At 38.7% G+C, this 16,325-nt stretch overlaps 1 protein-coding gene across 1 annotated transcript in view; it reads right to left on the reverse strand.

The window, feature by feature from the left end:
- Positions 1–908: 908 nt before the first annotated feature.
- The window catches only part of GRK7 (G protein-coupled receptor kinase 7), a 40,163-nt gene continuing 24,746 nt past the window's right edge, over positions 909–16,325 (reverse strand). Inside the window, exons 3-4 of the mRNA XM_074192536.1 lie at positions 13,088–13,362; positions 909–1,382 (exon numbers count right to left, since the gene is read on the reverse strand). Coding sequence (XP_074048637.1) covers positions 1,046–1,382; positions 13,088–13,362 — 612 coding nt within the window. The 3' untranslated portion in view covers positions 909–1,045. The remainder of the gene's footprint in view (positions 1,383–13,087; positions 13,363–16,325) is intronic.

The raw sequence follows: 16,325 nt of genomic DNA on the forward strand, positions 1-16,325 counted from the left end.
TTTAGAAATTGAGAATTCATTGTCTAAATTCCAGACTAAAGATTTAATTAAATAACCAAAACATGAATTACAAGCCTCACCTCCCAGGGTTGGTGTGAGGACCAAATGAAATAATTTTGTAATGTTCCTCACACAGGCACTATGTAAACTGTAGCTGTTACTTTCCTTATTATCACATGAAATAAGATCTGAATTTACTTTTGTTGGAAAGATTTAATCTATCCTAAAATTTACTCAAAATATAGAACTACTGAATGAAAAACATTTCTTTGCCTTCAAAGGAATTTTAAGTTAAGATAGTAAATTATTTGAAGGATTAAAAAGAGATCTGCCAATGCAATTGGAAAAATATTCTATAATCTTAATATTATGAAAAGGTTGCCATTTCTCTTCTTAAAAGGCAAAATCAGAAATTTTTCCTTCCTTTTATTTAAACAATACAGAATAAGAAAAAATGAAGAGAAAAAAAATGATTGTTTACCAAGAATTGCAAATGGTCATTTTCAGAAAACACCACAGAGTTCCATTCTCTGTCTCAGGGACCTTGTGTAATTCATAGGGACATGACGGTAGTACTCATACTTTTGGTTTATCAAAATAAACCTAAGTGTCCCTTTTCTTGGTCTCCTTTGAAAAGGAATGTATCATCTGACTTTGTGAACCCAAAATCAAAAGAATGTAATCTATTTAATGAAGAAAGGGAAAAAGCATTTATAAAGTTTGACATTGTAATTTGCAAATAATTTGTAAAATAAAGAATACCATGATGCTACTAGACCTGGGTTTGAATTCTACCTCAGACATTGTTGGATATATTATTATGGATATATATGCTGAAACTCTCAGGCAGCTGTAAAATGTGGGTATTATAGCTTACCCTACCCACCTCACAGGGTTGCCAGGAATATAGACCCTCAAAATCATTTATAAGTGGAAACTTATCATTTAGACTGGATGTATATAGTCAGTGAAATGATCCTGATTGATCAGACCCTATCCAAGAGATTTTCCAAGTGTTTGAAGCATTCCAGAAGCAGGTCAAAATTTACAGTAACACACACACCCCAGACTTGGCTGTGCTACCATTTGAACAACTTGATACTCTACTGGGGTCATTGAGTTCTTCAAATAGTCCTGTTTCTATAATTTCTTCTTGCCAAGCTATAGGTACAGCACCTGTTGCAAATTTTTTAAAGAACTTTCTATCTTTTTCATCAAATTCGATCCCTTTGACCTCAGAGAAGTCTTGAATATCGGCGATGTCTTTGGCATACACCACATTGGGGTCTGGTACGAAGGGGGGGTCGACAAGGCCAGCCTCCAGGCGGGGGAAGTTGATTGATTTGAAGAAAACATGTTTCCTGGGATCATCCCCTTCTTCTCTGTAATGACAGGAGACAGGTAGCTGAAATTTAACAAACCAATAAAAAAAAGAGCAGTTTTGAGAAATCTGTGCATTCAATGAATGGTTTGATCTTCCATCACCATGGACTGGCTTCCCTGTAACCCAAAGGGCAGAGGCAGATCTTCTGCCTTCCTTTACCGGAAGGGAGTAAGATAAACCAGGAACGGGAATCTATGGGACCTACACAGATTTAATGCACCAACTCCTAAGTAAGAGTTAAAAGATAAATGGTAAAAATAATGAATACTGTGGGTAAACTTTTTTTCCCAACTAAATAGCAATTCTAGGATGTTGTTTGTGTCTATGATGCATTGCCACAGAAGCAGTGAGTCATAGACAGGCAATTTTATCCGAGGCTCCAAGCAAGATTGTAGAGCTCCTTGTTCCTGATTGTTCTTCTCCTGTTCCCAGACCCCATTTGCCTGGACGTTGGAGACCTGTGGGTAAACAATGAGATTCTTTTCTGTTTTCTCATCTGTTCAGGTTGGCACCAGACCAAACAACCAATTATATCCTTTTTTTTTGCAAGGCAATGGGGTTAAGTGACTTGCCCAAGGTCACACAGATATGTAATTATTAAGTGTCTGAGGTTGGATTTGAACTCAGGTCCTCCCAACTTCAGGGCCGCTGTGCCACCTAAGTTGCCCCTTCCAATTATATCCTTTAGAAGATTTGGGTTATTTAATAGTGGAATGGAAACATGTCTAAGATGTCTAACATCTTTTCAGTGCCATTCTCTTTGTAAATTGAGGGAAGAGATGAAATTCTTTCAAAGCCACTTTCATCATGGCCACTCAGTTTTGAGTCATTTGAGTAATAAAGCAAGTTATTCTTCCTCCTCCATTCTCCTCCACATCATCTTAGATTGGGTCTGTAAGGTCATTTGTGTAAAGAACTTCCAACATGGAACTCCCACCTCTGATATAGGAATTGGAAGAGACCCATCTGACACAACCCTTTCCTTCTGCTGAGCCTTAGTTTTCTCATCTATAAAATGGGGATGTTACCTGTGGCCACCTGAGTTACACATGTAAATCTCACAAGGCATGGCTTAGGAGGCATTGAGTAAATGTTGATTGATTGATCAGTTTAGGACATAGAGCTAAGTTGATTAACTTATCCAGGATCACAAACCTGATGTTTCAGAAGCAGGATTTGACTCTAGACTGTCTTGACTTCAAGATGCCCTCCATTCACCATGCCACTCATACTAAAAAATTTCTATCATCTATCTGTGTCTATGTCTATCTACTATCTACCATATTATCTCTCTCTCTGTTCATCCATCCCTCCCTCCATCTATCTTGATAATGATGATGATGATGATGATGATATTGTTGGTCATGGATCCCTTTCTCCCACACTTAAACTATAGGGAATGGGATGGCAAAGATTCAAGCAATATAGACTCTTCAGAGATTATCCAGTCCACTCTCTCTCACCTACTAGGTATGACAAGATTCTACTTGAATCTCTTACAATTTTCTGCTCTCCTACATGGCCTATTCTAAAATGTTCACATCCTGACCACCCAAATCTGCTTTCTTGCCACCTTCCCTCCTGGTCACTGGTTCTTTCCTGCAGAGATACACAACACAATCCTCTCTCTTCTACGTCACTACCCTTAAACACAGCTACTGGCCTGTGCTTAATGTTGTCTATGGAGTAAATGTGCGCATTTTTTCAACCATTTCTTCTCACAAACCTGGTTGATCATTGCTAGGAATCCCTCTGACCTAAAAACATCCTGTGATTTCCAGGAGTAAACACTTATACATCACTTTAGGTTTGCAAAGCTCTTTTCCTCCATTATCTCATTTGAACTCAGGTGACCTCAGATAATATCCCCATTTTATAGATGGGAAAACTAAGGCTCAGCAAAAGGATGGGGTCTCAGATGGTTTATTCCAACTCCATTATCAGAGATGGGATTCAAACCTAGATAGGTCTTCTTCACTCTATATGTGCTCTAGCCTCATTTCCTAGAAGAATTTGAAGATACATACAGAAAAATGGCTTTAATAGTGCTAGGGTCCTGACTCCGTCTGCATGTCTCCCCCACTCACCCTGCCAGCAGCTCCAGGGGCCTGCCCTAGGCCAGGAGACCAAGGAGAAGCCAGACCCCATAACCTCTTTTTTTTTTTAATAAAAAAAAGATTTTATTTATTTTGAATTTTACAATTTTCCCTCTAATCTTGCTTCCTTCCCCCTACCTCCCACAGAAGGCAATCTGTTAGTTCATGGTATACACTGATCTAAGTTGAATGTGATAAGAGAGAAATCATATTCTTAAGGAAGAAACATAAAAGTATAAGAGACAGCAAAATTCCATAATAAGATGACCCCATAACCTCTTGATGGTCTGCTCAGCTCTGAGCTTCTATGAAATAAACAGGGGATTGGGATGTGAAATTAGGACTCTTTTTAAGACAAGTTCCTTCTTTGTAGCAAGAGCTTCTAGTCTGACCAAGTCAAAATGAAAAGAAAACAAGCCTGTCTGTAATTAATTCTGCTTTCATTAAAATTTACCATATATCCTGATAGTATTTTATTTTATTATTTTTTGCAAGGCAATTGGATTAAGTGGCTTGCCCAAGGCCACACAGCTAGGTAATTATTAAGTGTCTGAGGCTGGATTTGAACTCAGGTACTACTGACTCCAGGGCCAATGCTCTATCTACTGCACCACCTAGCTGCCCCATTTTCATTCTTTTTAGCACAAGATAATACATTGGGCCAATATCTTATACTATACATCAAAACAAGCACCAAATGTAAAAATCACTTTCATGTAAAAAAGAAACATCACTAAAACAACTAGAAGTGAATAGAAGGATTTCTGGCCCTTAATTTTGAGGAAAATTCATGATCAAAAAGGGATAAAGAATTTTAAAAAGTAAAATAATTATATTTATATATATATATAATATATAATATATATATATATTTAAAGTTTGTACCAACAAAACCAATATAATTAGATTAAAAAGAGAAATTGGGGACTGGGGAAATTTTTTTGAATCAAATATACTTCTGTTCAAGATGTTTAGGGAATTGATTTAAATATATAAGACCAAGAGTCATTCCCCAATAGATCAGTGGTTCAAAGACATGGAGAGTTTTCAAAAGACATAAATGACTGACAACCATGCTAAAGAAAATTTCCAATGATTACTTTTGTATTTGTCAACATTTTATTTGTTTTCCAATTATATACAATAGTAGTATGTACCTATCATTTTTGGTAAGGTTTTGAATTTTACAATTCCCGCCCCCCCCCCCCCACAGAAGGCAGTCTGATAGTCTCTATTGTTTCCATGCTATACATTGATGTAAATGGAATGTGTTATAAGAGTAAACATACCCCCCCCCATGAAGATGAGAAACCTCAAGAATTAGAGAAAAAAAATGTACTTCAGTCTGAGTTCAGATTCCAGTGGCTCTGTCTCTGGGGGAGTTGCTTTCTTTATCATAAATCCACCAAAGAAGTTGCTTCAATATTTTTTCCACAGTTGCTATTACTAATTGCACCTCCACTCTATTTCTCCCCACTCTCATTTATCCTATTCTCTCTCTCCTTCATCCTGGCCCTGTCCAAAAGTGTGTTGTATCTGAGTACCCTCTCCCTCAATCTTCCTTCTCTTCTATCACCTATTCCCCACCCCCCCATTCCCCCTTATCCCATCCCTTTCTTCTCATTTTTCTCTAGGGGTAAGATAGATTTTTCTCACCCTATTAAGTGTGTATGTTATTTCCTCTCTGAACCATTTCTGATGAGAACGAAGTCTCACTCATACCCCCTTGCTTTCCTCTGTTCCACTCTGTGAAATTTCTTAGCTTCTTCTTCATCTCCTTTTCCTTCCTCCCAGTACTTTCCTTTATCACCATCTTTTCCCTATATTATACCATTATTGTTTACTCCTTCCTATGTCCTGCATATATATATATATATATATATATATATATATATATATATATATGTATATGCTCCTTCTAACAGCTCTTATAAATGAGAAAGTCCATATGAGTTATCAATATCTTCTTCTTCCTGTGCAGGAATACAAACAGTTCAATATCATTAAGTTCCTCATAGTTAGTTCCTTTCTTCCACTCCCTCTATGGTTCACCAGAGTCCTGTAATTGGAGATCAAACTTTCTATTCAGCTCTGGTTGTTTCCATAGGAAAGTTTGAAAGTCCCCTGTTTCATTGAAAGTCCATCTTTTTTCCCTGAAAGAGGATGTTCAGTTTTGCTGGGTAGTTGATTCTTGGTTGTAAACCAAGATCTTTTGCCTTCTAGAATATCATATTCTAATCCTGATGAGCCCTTAATGTAGATGCTGCCAGATCCTGTGTAATCCTGACTATGGAGCCTCGGTAGATTGTTTGTTTCTGGCAGCTTTTAGAAATTTTTTCTTTGATGTGGGAGTTATGAAATTTGACTATATTATTCCTGGAAGTTTTTCTTTTGCAATCTCTTTCAGGAGGTGACTGGTGAATTCTCTCAATTTCTATTTTACCCTCTTCTTCTAGGATCTCAGGGAAATTTTGCTGTATTATTTCTTGAAAGATGAAGTCTAGTCTCTTCTCCTGAGTGTGGCTTTCAGGTAGCCCAATAATTTTCAGATTATTTCTTCTGGATCTGTTTTCGAGATTAGTTGTTTTTCCAAAGAGATATTTCACATTTTCTTCTAATTTTTGGAAGAGTTTTATTTCTTCCTGATTTCTTGCAAAGTTATCAGCTTCCTTTAGTTCCATTCTTCATTTGAAGTAGTTATTTTCTTCAGAGAGTTTTTTTATCTCCTTTTCCAACTGGCCAGTTCTGCTTTTTAGCATTCTTCTCCTCATTTGCCTTTTGTTTTGCTTTTTCCATTAGTCCTAAACTGATTTTTAATGTATAATTTTCTTCAGTATTTTTTTTATATATCTTTCACGAAGCTGTTGATTTGGTTTTCATGATTTATCTGAATTGCTCTCATTTCTCCTCCCAATTTTTCCTCCACCTCCCTTAATTGCTTTTCAAAGTCTTTTTTGAGCTCATCCATAGTTTGAACCCATTTTCTATTTCTCTTGGAGGTTTTGGATATAGAAAATTTGATTTTGTTATCATCTGAGTGTGTGTTTTGATTTTCCATGGGACTAAAGTAATTTTCTATGATCAGATTCTTGTTTTTCTGTTGTTTACTCATTTCCTCAGTCCAAGGCTTTGATTTTTTTTTGGGGGGGGACACCCCACTGGGACCTTTATTCCTCCAATGTCTTATGCTCTCTTGCCTGTGCTTTGATATGTAGATGCCCCCCATACTTCCCTCTGCCTTGGAGCTATAATGAGGGATCCAGCTTAGCTACTTAGTATGGAAGCCCAAACTGCAACCTGGATCTGAGTGTAGGTTACTATCAGAGTCCTACCCTGAGGAAGAGCAGAGAAATCTCTGAAGACTTCCCTTACTGTCTCTGGGGGTGCAGGCTGCTTTCTCCAGATTTTTGCTGCAGATTCTGCGGTCAATGCTCCTCACTCCACTCATTCTGGTAGAGCAGAGTTCTTTCACTGCCTCCTCAAGCTGTTGCCAGTGATCTCTGGGCTGGGCTGGGCTGGGTTGCACTGGGGCTGTGGCTGTGGCTTTTTCCCAGTCCCCGGTCTTGGTGAAACATACCTTTCCCACAGAATTTCTAAGTAATCTTGGACTGGGGAAATGTATCACTCAGTCTTTCTGTGGATTCTGCCCCTCTAAATTTTGGCTAGAGTCATAATTTGTATGCTTTTGGAGTTTGGGGAAGAAGGAGCTCCCAGGAAATGCTGCCTTTCTGCCTCCATCTTGGCTCTGCCCCAAAATTTCCAATTATTAACATGAGAAATAAAGGTTAAAACAACTGAGCTGTGGAAATATGTTTAACATGATTGCACATGTATGACCTATGTCAGATTGCTTGCTATCTTAGGAAGGGTGGGAGAAAAGTTTGGAACTCAAAATCTTATAAAGAAACTAACATTTAAAAAAAAAAAACCTTATATCAAGCATATTAGCAAAGATGATAAAGTATAAAGTCAATGCTGGAGGGGCTGTGGTAAGGCAGGTACACTAATACACTGTTGACAGGCCTCTAAATGGATTCAATTGTTTTGGAAAATAATTTGAAACTATGTGAGGAAAATGATTAAACTATTTTTACCACTCTGACTCAATAATGCCACTTCTGGACATATACTTCCAGAAACTCAATCAGAGACAGAAAGTTCTCATATATATCCAAATCTTTACAGTAGTAGAAAGGAAGCATGCTGTAATCAAGCTGTAATCCTAGAGGGAGGCAGACTTGGGTTCAAGACTGCTCCCTATGATACATGCTAGCTGGACAAGTACCTTGAGCTGGGTTTGGTAGTTAACTGGATCACTAGAAAAAGTCAGGAAGACTTGAGTTCAATTTCAATTTTAGATACTTACTAGTTGTGTGACCTTGCCTGGCAAGTCACTGAGTCTCTGTCTATCTCAGTTTCCTTATCTGTAAAATGAGGATACTGTCCCTCCCAGTACTGTTGTGAGTGGAAAACTATAAAGTTCTCAGCACAGTGACTATGACATAGTAAATGCTTATTTACTTTCTTCTTTCCTCCCTCTTTTTCCTTCCTCCCTCCCTCTCTCAGTGCCCCAGGCGACATTCTGTGATATACATACCTCAGTGGAGGGAGTTTCTAATATGTTCACTAATGAAATCTCAGGTCCCAGTCAAACACCCAAATACACAAACACACACACACACACACACTTAAAGGAAAGGGTATAACTGGATCATATTATAGAATATAAGAGCTCCAAGTCATGAGCTATTTGTTCTAGTGGCCAATCATCAGACTGTTTCCCCTTGGATTTTTGCTTAGAGTCTTCTGAAAGGGCTCTTTCAGGGTCTATTCCAACACTTCCACTGTGGGGATGATCCCAAATCTGGAGCTCCAGAATGCAATGCTCTAATATTTTGCATATTTTCTTCTAAAACCAACCCTAGTTTTTTGTGTTGTTTTTTTTTTAGGTTTTTTTTGTTTTGTTTTTTTTGCTTTTGCAAGGCAAACGGGGTTAAGTGGCTTGCCCAAGGCCACACAGCTAGGTAATTAATAAATGTCTGAGACCGGATTTGAACCCAGGTACTCCTGACTCCAGGGCTGGTGCTTTATCCACTACGCCACCTAGCTGCCTCTTAAACCAAACCTTTTTAAGATTGACTGAACCAAGAGAGCAGCAGGGTTGCCATCTACTGGAACCTTCTAAAATGAAGCTCCTTTAGTTAGCTTGGGGGCCCTATTCCGAGACCTTCCCTGTATGGCTCAGGGTTGATCTATCAGATGATTTTTGCTTTGCTGCAATTAAACTGAAGGGTTTTGAATCCCATGGACATCAAGTCAGGCTATGAACCACAAGAGAGTAATTCATTCTGACAATGGTAGGTCCTCTGGACTCCGGCCAGGGAAGACCAACAATGCCATTCTGGGGGTGCTGGAGACCCCCACTGCTTCCAGGCTGCAGGAAGGAACACATTCTTCCAGAGATCAAAAGTATGGTTGAAAACTAGCTCTGAGGAACTTTTAACTGATGCAATTAGAGAAAGCTGAGAGGCCTAATGTCCTGGAAAGCCTTACAAGACAAATCTTAACATCAGGAATAGTGGGTTTTTAATAGCAAAATGAGGCACTGATGGACCGACCCTAACCTTCTGATATGGCAAGTTGTAGCCTCTTAGAAAACCATATTTCCACCAAAATGGGAAATCACAAGCCTCTTTGAGTTTCCATTACCTATCCAGGATGTTCGACTGGATTGCATGCCTCCTGAGGGCAGGTCTGTCTTTCATACCTCTCCCTCTTTCCAGCCTCTAGACAGTGTCTGGCCCCTGTCTGGTCTTTGCTTATTCGAGTTGAGGACCAAGGCAGAGAATTCTACCTTATTCGTTTACCCCCCCCCCCCAATCTCCCAATCACAGTCAAACGAGGAACATGAAGGCTCTGCCTTAGAGGAGCTCACCCCAGTTCTGTTATTAGGTAGTACTCAGGATATTGTTACTTTTGGACTGGTCCCTAGCAGCTATGTGGTGATTGTTTTTTTTACCCATCACCCTGAAGTTTGGTTTGGCACAACTAGGAGAAGCTCTCAAGAGAGGCCGCATCTTGATCATCATCTAGAGAGCCGGAGAGAAGACTTCTCTTCCTCATTAATAGAGAGGAATAGGTTTCAGGGAAGTGACTGGCACTCTCTCCCCATTTCGGAAAATCACGCTGCGATGAGAATTGGTCCCTTTATATTAACTGAGGCCAGAAAGCACCTGCTTATGTATGAAGTGTCCACTTGAGGATAATGTGTGGTCAGTTAAGCCCAGCCCAGATGTCAGGATCATCTGGGAGGCTGTGTCTCTTGGAAGGACTTCTATCAGAAACCTCAGGGCTTGTTGTTGTCCTTGTCCTGCTGCACTGAGGAGCCACGTGATAAAAAGATACACACGAATGCCAGGGTAAGCCCGGCTCCAAGTTTAAAGACTCGCCATCTTTTCTTTGATTAGACAGAACACACCTCATTTAACCCCATGAGGCAGCTGAGCAACGTGTTGGGAAAGATTCCTGGCTTCTCTGGAAGAATCACAGACAGAAGACAAAGTAGGAAGGAGGACCAAGGGAAGACCAGCTTTACAGAAAGCCTCTTCAAGGACCTAGGTTTTTAACTTTACTTTAAATGTCCAAACACAACCCAGAGGACACTTGGACCCTGGACCAAGCCATCTGCAGTTTTGGAATGGGTTCAGGTTTTAGGAAAACACTTGCTTGGGTTTTGTCATTTGAATTAAATCTTTTTTTTTTTTTTAAAGAATCAGTGAGGGGCAGCTAGGTGGCAGTGGATTAAGCACTGGCCCTGGAGTCAGGAGTACCTGGGTTCAAATCGGGTCTCAGACACTTAATAATTACCTAGCTGTGTGGCCTTGGGCAAGCCACTTAACCCCATTTGCCTTGCAAAAACCTAAAAAATAAAACAAAACAAAAAAAAAGAATCAATGAGGAGTTGGAATGAAATTTGGAGGTTGTATTATTGAGCAGCTGTTATTTATATGCTGTGCTCCCTAACTTCACAAACAATTATTCAAGAGAGTCATGATAACAGATGCTTTGTAGTACAAAGTTTGGGGCATGCTTTAGGATAGCATTTTCCTTGAGTACTTTGTCCATTTTCTATTTTTAAAAAACATACCACAAGTCTTTAAACCATGGAGAATTTATACACATAATTAAGAATTATGAGATTTTATAGTTGGAAGGGGCTTTGGTCATCATTCAGTTCAACTCTCTCATTAGATAGGTTTTAAGAAAAGCAAGATTTAGGGAGGACAATCAAGCACTATCTTCAACACCTTTTTACCTGCTTCCTTTACCTGCTTCACACCAAAGTTCTAAGTTTGGAATTGCCTTCAGGACCAAGTTAGACAAATATTAACATCTGTAATGAGGAAACTGGTCTGATCATACCTTGTTTTTTGACCCAAACCAGTATCACCCAGCGTGGGTCACCCATTTGACTCACTTCTAGATTATTTTCCTATTTCTAAAGTCCATATTCAAAGGGCAGAGGGAATTTATTAAGGAAATCTAGGAGACTATAGGGAAGCCTAGGGAGGCAAATCCAAATAAGAAGTATCTAACATTTTGAGCAACAGCAGCTTGAGTGGAATAAGGAATGTCTCCCAACTCCAAAGAGAACTATACTGACTTGGGAGTGAAAGCACTACTATGTTAAAAAAAATAATCTATCACATGACTCAAATGAGTTAAACCCATAAAAGCATTCAAAGAACCCCCAAAAGATGAACATAAACCTTGAAAGCTTATAAAATCTGGAGAAAAATTTTAATTGAGAAGTGGACTGAGGAATAAAAGGGTTGGTTGGAACACAAAAATACAGTTAGCAGAAAAAATTACAACCCAGCAAAACTAAGGAAATAGGATGTAGAGTGTAAAAAGCATTGGATTTGGAAACAAAGGATCTGAATTTGAATCTATGTGACATTGGTTGAATCACTGAATCCCTCTAGCTTCCAGTTTCTTCATCTATAAATTGAATAAATGAGATGAGATTGTCCTCTAGGAGCCCTCCCAAGTCTAAATCTATTATAATATATATTCATATAGATTTTTCAAGAGTCTAAAACCCAATCCTAACAAGAATTTAATCAAACCCTCCTTTTGTAATAGATAACCTGAAATATGCTACCCAATTTTATGTATTTTAAATTTTACTTTCTTTTTCTGCAGGAATTTGAGTTTCCTCTTTCATTTTGAGAAGCAATAAAATGAACCAATTCTCTACACCCCACCCATATTTGTTATTTGATTGACAATATAGTTTGGTTTCCAAACAGGATACAGATGGTTTGAATGACAAGCATCAATCAAACCAAGCAATAAGCAATTACTAGTAAGATTCACACATTATGTTTAGAGCTGGAAACAGAAGAAGCTTATATTCTAATGAGGGAGATAACATCATGGCACCAGAGGGAGGGACAGGAAGCAGCCTGTACTTGATGAGTCAAATCACCACCATCACCTTGACAACCATCTTCCTTCAGACCCTGAAGAAGACAACCCAGCATCCTGAGCCCAAAAGCTTTGGGGGTAGCAATGCTTCTGTGATGTCCTCAAGTCATCATCTTGGGGAGCAATCTCTTTGGAGATGAAGCCAGCAACTATTCTTATGGTGGTTATGGCCACAGATGCTGAAGGCCCAAAAAAGAAAAGTCTTGCCACCAAATAAGGTTCAACATCAGAAACAGATTTTTATCTTTGCTGCTATACCCTAAGGACCACAGGATCTTTCCTTCTGATTCGCAACTAAAACTTCCCATAGGGGTTGTCTCTCTCATTAGAATATGAATTTCTTGAGATGGAAGACTGACATAATCCTAATTGTATCCCCAGGGCTTACTGGTACATATAAGAGCTTAATAACAATTTGTTCATATATTCATTCATGTTTAAAAAATAGATCTACATCATCATAAGACATATACCTACATGAGATATACACAGAGTAGATGGAAGGTAACTTTAGAGGACAAGACATGGAGTGGTGGTGAGGAGGGGACCAGAACTCTGTTGGCACTGAAAACCCTTAGGTTTTTAAGGATTTATGTGTCATCAGGGTAGGTATTCCCTTCACTAGGGTCGATAGCAATCCTTCATTGACTCACTGGACTGCTTTTAAAAGTTTCTGATGGGAAAGATCATTTGGCCAGCCTCTTTTACACCTAGCTATACTAACTTGGACCAGAGACCTAGATAAAATGCATCACTGGTCAATGACAAGGCATTTTCATCAATCTAAAATAGGCTGTTAATAATGCTCACCCTAGTTACACAGCCTGTTATGTTACTGTTGACTAGGCTCAGGAAGTGTTAGGTTCTTGCTGGCTAGCTTACCCTTACTGAGGCAAGCATTGAAGGGGTGGGGGACGAGGGGGACAAGTTCTCCTTAAAGTTCTCCAAGTTCTCTGTTTATTAAACCAAATAGAAGTGCTTAAATATCCACTCCCACTCCTGTGGGACTTTACAATCAACCCGTAAATAACATTCTGGTGCTAGAGAACACCAGGTGATGAAATTTTACAGTACTCCCCCACACAACAGTCCCTTACAACAGCCTACCCATGTTTACCTGCTTCCTAAGCGTTGCTCTGCTTTTTTGGCCAGGAAGAGACGACAAATGTCCTTGGCTTCTTCTGTGAAGCCTGGGTGTTGGAATTTGACCTCCTCCTTCAAGGTTCTCTGCTTTAAATCTTCTTTGCTGACCTTTTCCTTATAATCTTTGAATGGTGTTCTTCCAGCTACCATTTCATAAATACTACACCCCATTGCAAACCAGTCCACAGGATAGGAATAACTTTCTTCTTCCATCAAGATTTCTGGAGCCATGTAACCATTGGTTCCAGCCTGTAATGAAAGGAGGGGAGTTTTACAATTGGTTAATTTTTGAAAATTATGATTATAATCAACTCTTGATTATTCAAGGAATAACCATCCAATTGGTGGAGTCTCCCAGAACTTGTCACTGTTCCCCTTTTGTTGCCCAAATTTGAGACAGTTCCTGATTTATTATATTCCTTAAGAAGAGATGAAACATAACTCTTTTGATGTTGAAATTTTTTTTTCCTTTCATTCCAGTGCTGAATATTTTATTCCAACTTGGCCCAAAATACAGATTTCACAAGGGGTAAATTATAGTTGCAGTTTATGTTAGTTTCTCCCTAACTGCTCTATACATGAACAACTGAATAACAAATAAAACTTACAGGAAACATGTATTTTTCAACATAAAATGCTCTTATACCTCTACAAATTTTGTTCCCTTACATAAATCAAAGGATCGTAGGGTCCTGGACCCAGAACTGAAAGGGTTCTCAAGTCGTCCAGTCCAATCTCTTTTCCATGGACCAAGATGCCTCTTCAGGGAAGGCTTGGGCAGCCCTATTGAGCATTTTGCATATTTTAATATTTTGCATATGGTGGGGAAGTATGAACAGCTGCCCATCTGTTATCCTTTGACCTCACTACATGGGACCATAGCTCAGAAGCTATATAATTTAACCCCCTCATTTTAGAGAGGAGGAAATGTAGGATCAGAAATATTGCATAACTTGCCTACTCTCTATTGGCAGGGGCAGGATTTGGATCCAATCCTACCAACTTGAACTCTATGCTGAGATTTTCCAGAATTAAAAAGATCTGTTTTATTGGGGCTGACCCTTAAGACTAAACTTGGTTCATGTAAAGAGAGATTGAATGGTTACATCTTGAGGTTTTTTTTCTGGTTGTGTTTGATTTTTGTTGGTTTTTTTTTTAGATAAACTGTTTGCATTAGGATAGCTGCATCACATTTTAATTATAAAATATATTGAATGTGGTGAACATGGAATTATGAGAGAGGGGCATTCTCTGACCTTTCTAGATCCTAAAGAAAGCTGCAACATATTGGGACAACACAACCACTACCTTTTATTTTATATAAACATGCATTTAGTATAAGATAAATATAAAATATAAATAATATAAATATGACCAACTATATGCTAGAGTATGCTGGAGCAAGTTTAAGAGCTGATTGTTAAATTTTCAGTGTGAGCATTTACATTTCAGAAATAGGTAAATGATAGAAACCAGGGCTTGATGAATCATTTTATGATTTCTAGGCTTAAGAAAATGAAGGGGGGAAATGTTAGTAACACAGACAAGATTAACTTTTAAAGTGTCAAGCTTATTATTATTATTATCATCGAGAGTCAGTTGTTAAAACATTTGCCAGCATCACTGTGGCTATTTGGGATGACTTCTGCAAACTTAGCCTTGCAGTGTCTCAGACAACATTATTTGTGGTTTGTTTCTTGCCTTTTTTTTATTATTATTATTATTTAGAGTTCGGTAGAGCTTTTGAAAACTTAGTCACTTCCACACTAAAGGATCAGAGTATAACTTTAGACTCAGAGATACATTCAAGGAAAAAAACACCAGGAAGAGACTATCCCTTCATTATTTTAAAAGTGTAGCATTTCATTGCTATTTTGCAACCATCCCTATTTATTAGGAGAGGATTTGAAGAGAGGAGCAGAGCATGGATGTGTAGAAGTAAATTTTCATATGGATTTTTTTTTTTAGTTTTTGCTAGGCAATGGGGTTAAGTGACTTGCCCAAGGCCACACAGCTAAGTAACTATTAAATATCTGAGGCTGGATTTGAACCCAGGTACTCCTGACTCCAAGGCCAGTGCTCTATCCACTGTGCCACCTAGTCACCCCAATATGGATATTTTGAGGGAAACTGGTGATAAGCTTAAAATGAGATATAGAGACTTTAGAAAAAAAAGTTGGAATCCAGATATTGAGCAGAGTATTCTCATGCAAAAAACCCCACAATTTTATGTTTAACCTCATATCCAGTAAATTGGAAATGATTAAATTGGATGATAAAAATATGGAAATAGTCAATGTTGGAGGGAATGTGGAAAGCTAGTCACCCCAATGTACTGTTGGTGGAAGTTTTCACTGGCCCCACCATTCTGGAAAACAATCTGCAGTTATGCTAAAAAAGAAAATAAAATGAATATGCCCTTTGTCCCAGAGATCCTACTGTGAAGTGTATACCCCGAGGAAATCAAAGATGGAAAGATCTCCTATGACCACTGCAATGCTCTTTGTGAGAGGAAAGAACTGGGAGGAGATAAAAGTAAATGCCCATTAATTGGAGAATTGCCAAGTAAACTGGTGGTGCTTAAATGTAATAGAATATTATTTTCACTGTAAGAAATGATAAATATGAAAAATTCAGGGAAGCATGGGAAGACTTTGATGAGCATGGTAAGATACATAATAGCTCGAATAATGTTGATAAAAAAAGAATCTGGGGGCGGCTAGGTGGTGTAGTGGATAAAGCACTGGCCCTGGAGTCAGGAGTACCTGAGTTCAAATCCAGCCTCAGTCACTTAATAATTACCTAGCTGTGTGGCCTTGGGCAAGCCACTTAACCCCGTTTGCCTTGCAAAAACCTAACCAAAAAAAAAAAAAAAGAATCTGAAGAAGTGGAATGTGGTCTTAATGACCAAGTTTGGTTTCAGAGAAGAGCTGAGAAAATAGGCCTCCATCCCTGAAAAGCTGGGGAAGCTATAGGTATAGAATATTTCAGACATTGACGATGTGTTGGCTGTTCGTATTGAACCGAGGTTTTTCCCTTTCTTTAGAAATCTTTCTTGAAAAAGGACTTGCTGGGGTGGCTAGGTGGCTCAGTGGATAGAGCACCGGCCCTGGAGTCAGGAGTACCTGAGTTCAAATCTGACCTCAGACACTTAATAATTACCCAGCTGTGTGGCCTGGGCAATCCACTTACCCCGTTTGCCTTGCAAAAAA

The sequence above is a fragment of the Macrotis lagotis genome, chromosome 6, assembly GCF_037893015.1.
Source record: "Macrotis lagotis isolate mMagLag1 chromosome 6, bilby.v1.9.chrom.fasta, whole genome shotgun sequence".
In the NCBI taxonomy this organism is placed as follows: domain Eukaryota; kingdom Metazoa; phylum Chordata; class Mammalia; order Peramelemorphia; family Peramelidae; genus Macrotis; species Macrotis lagotis.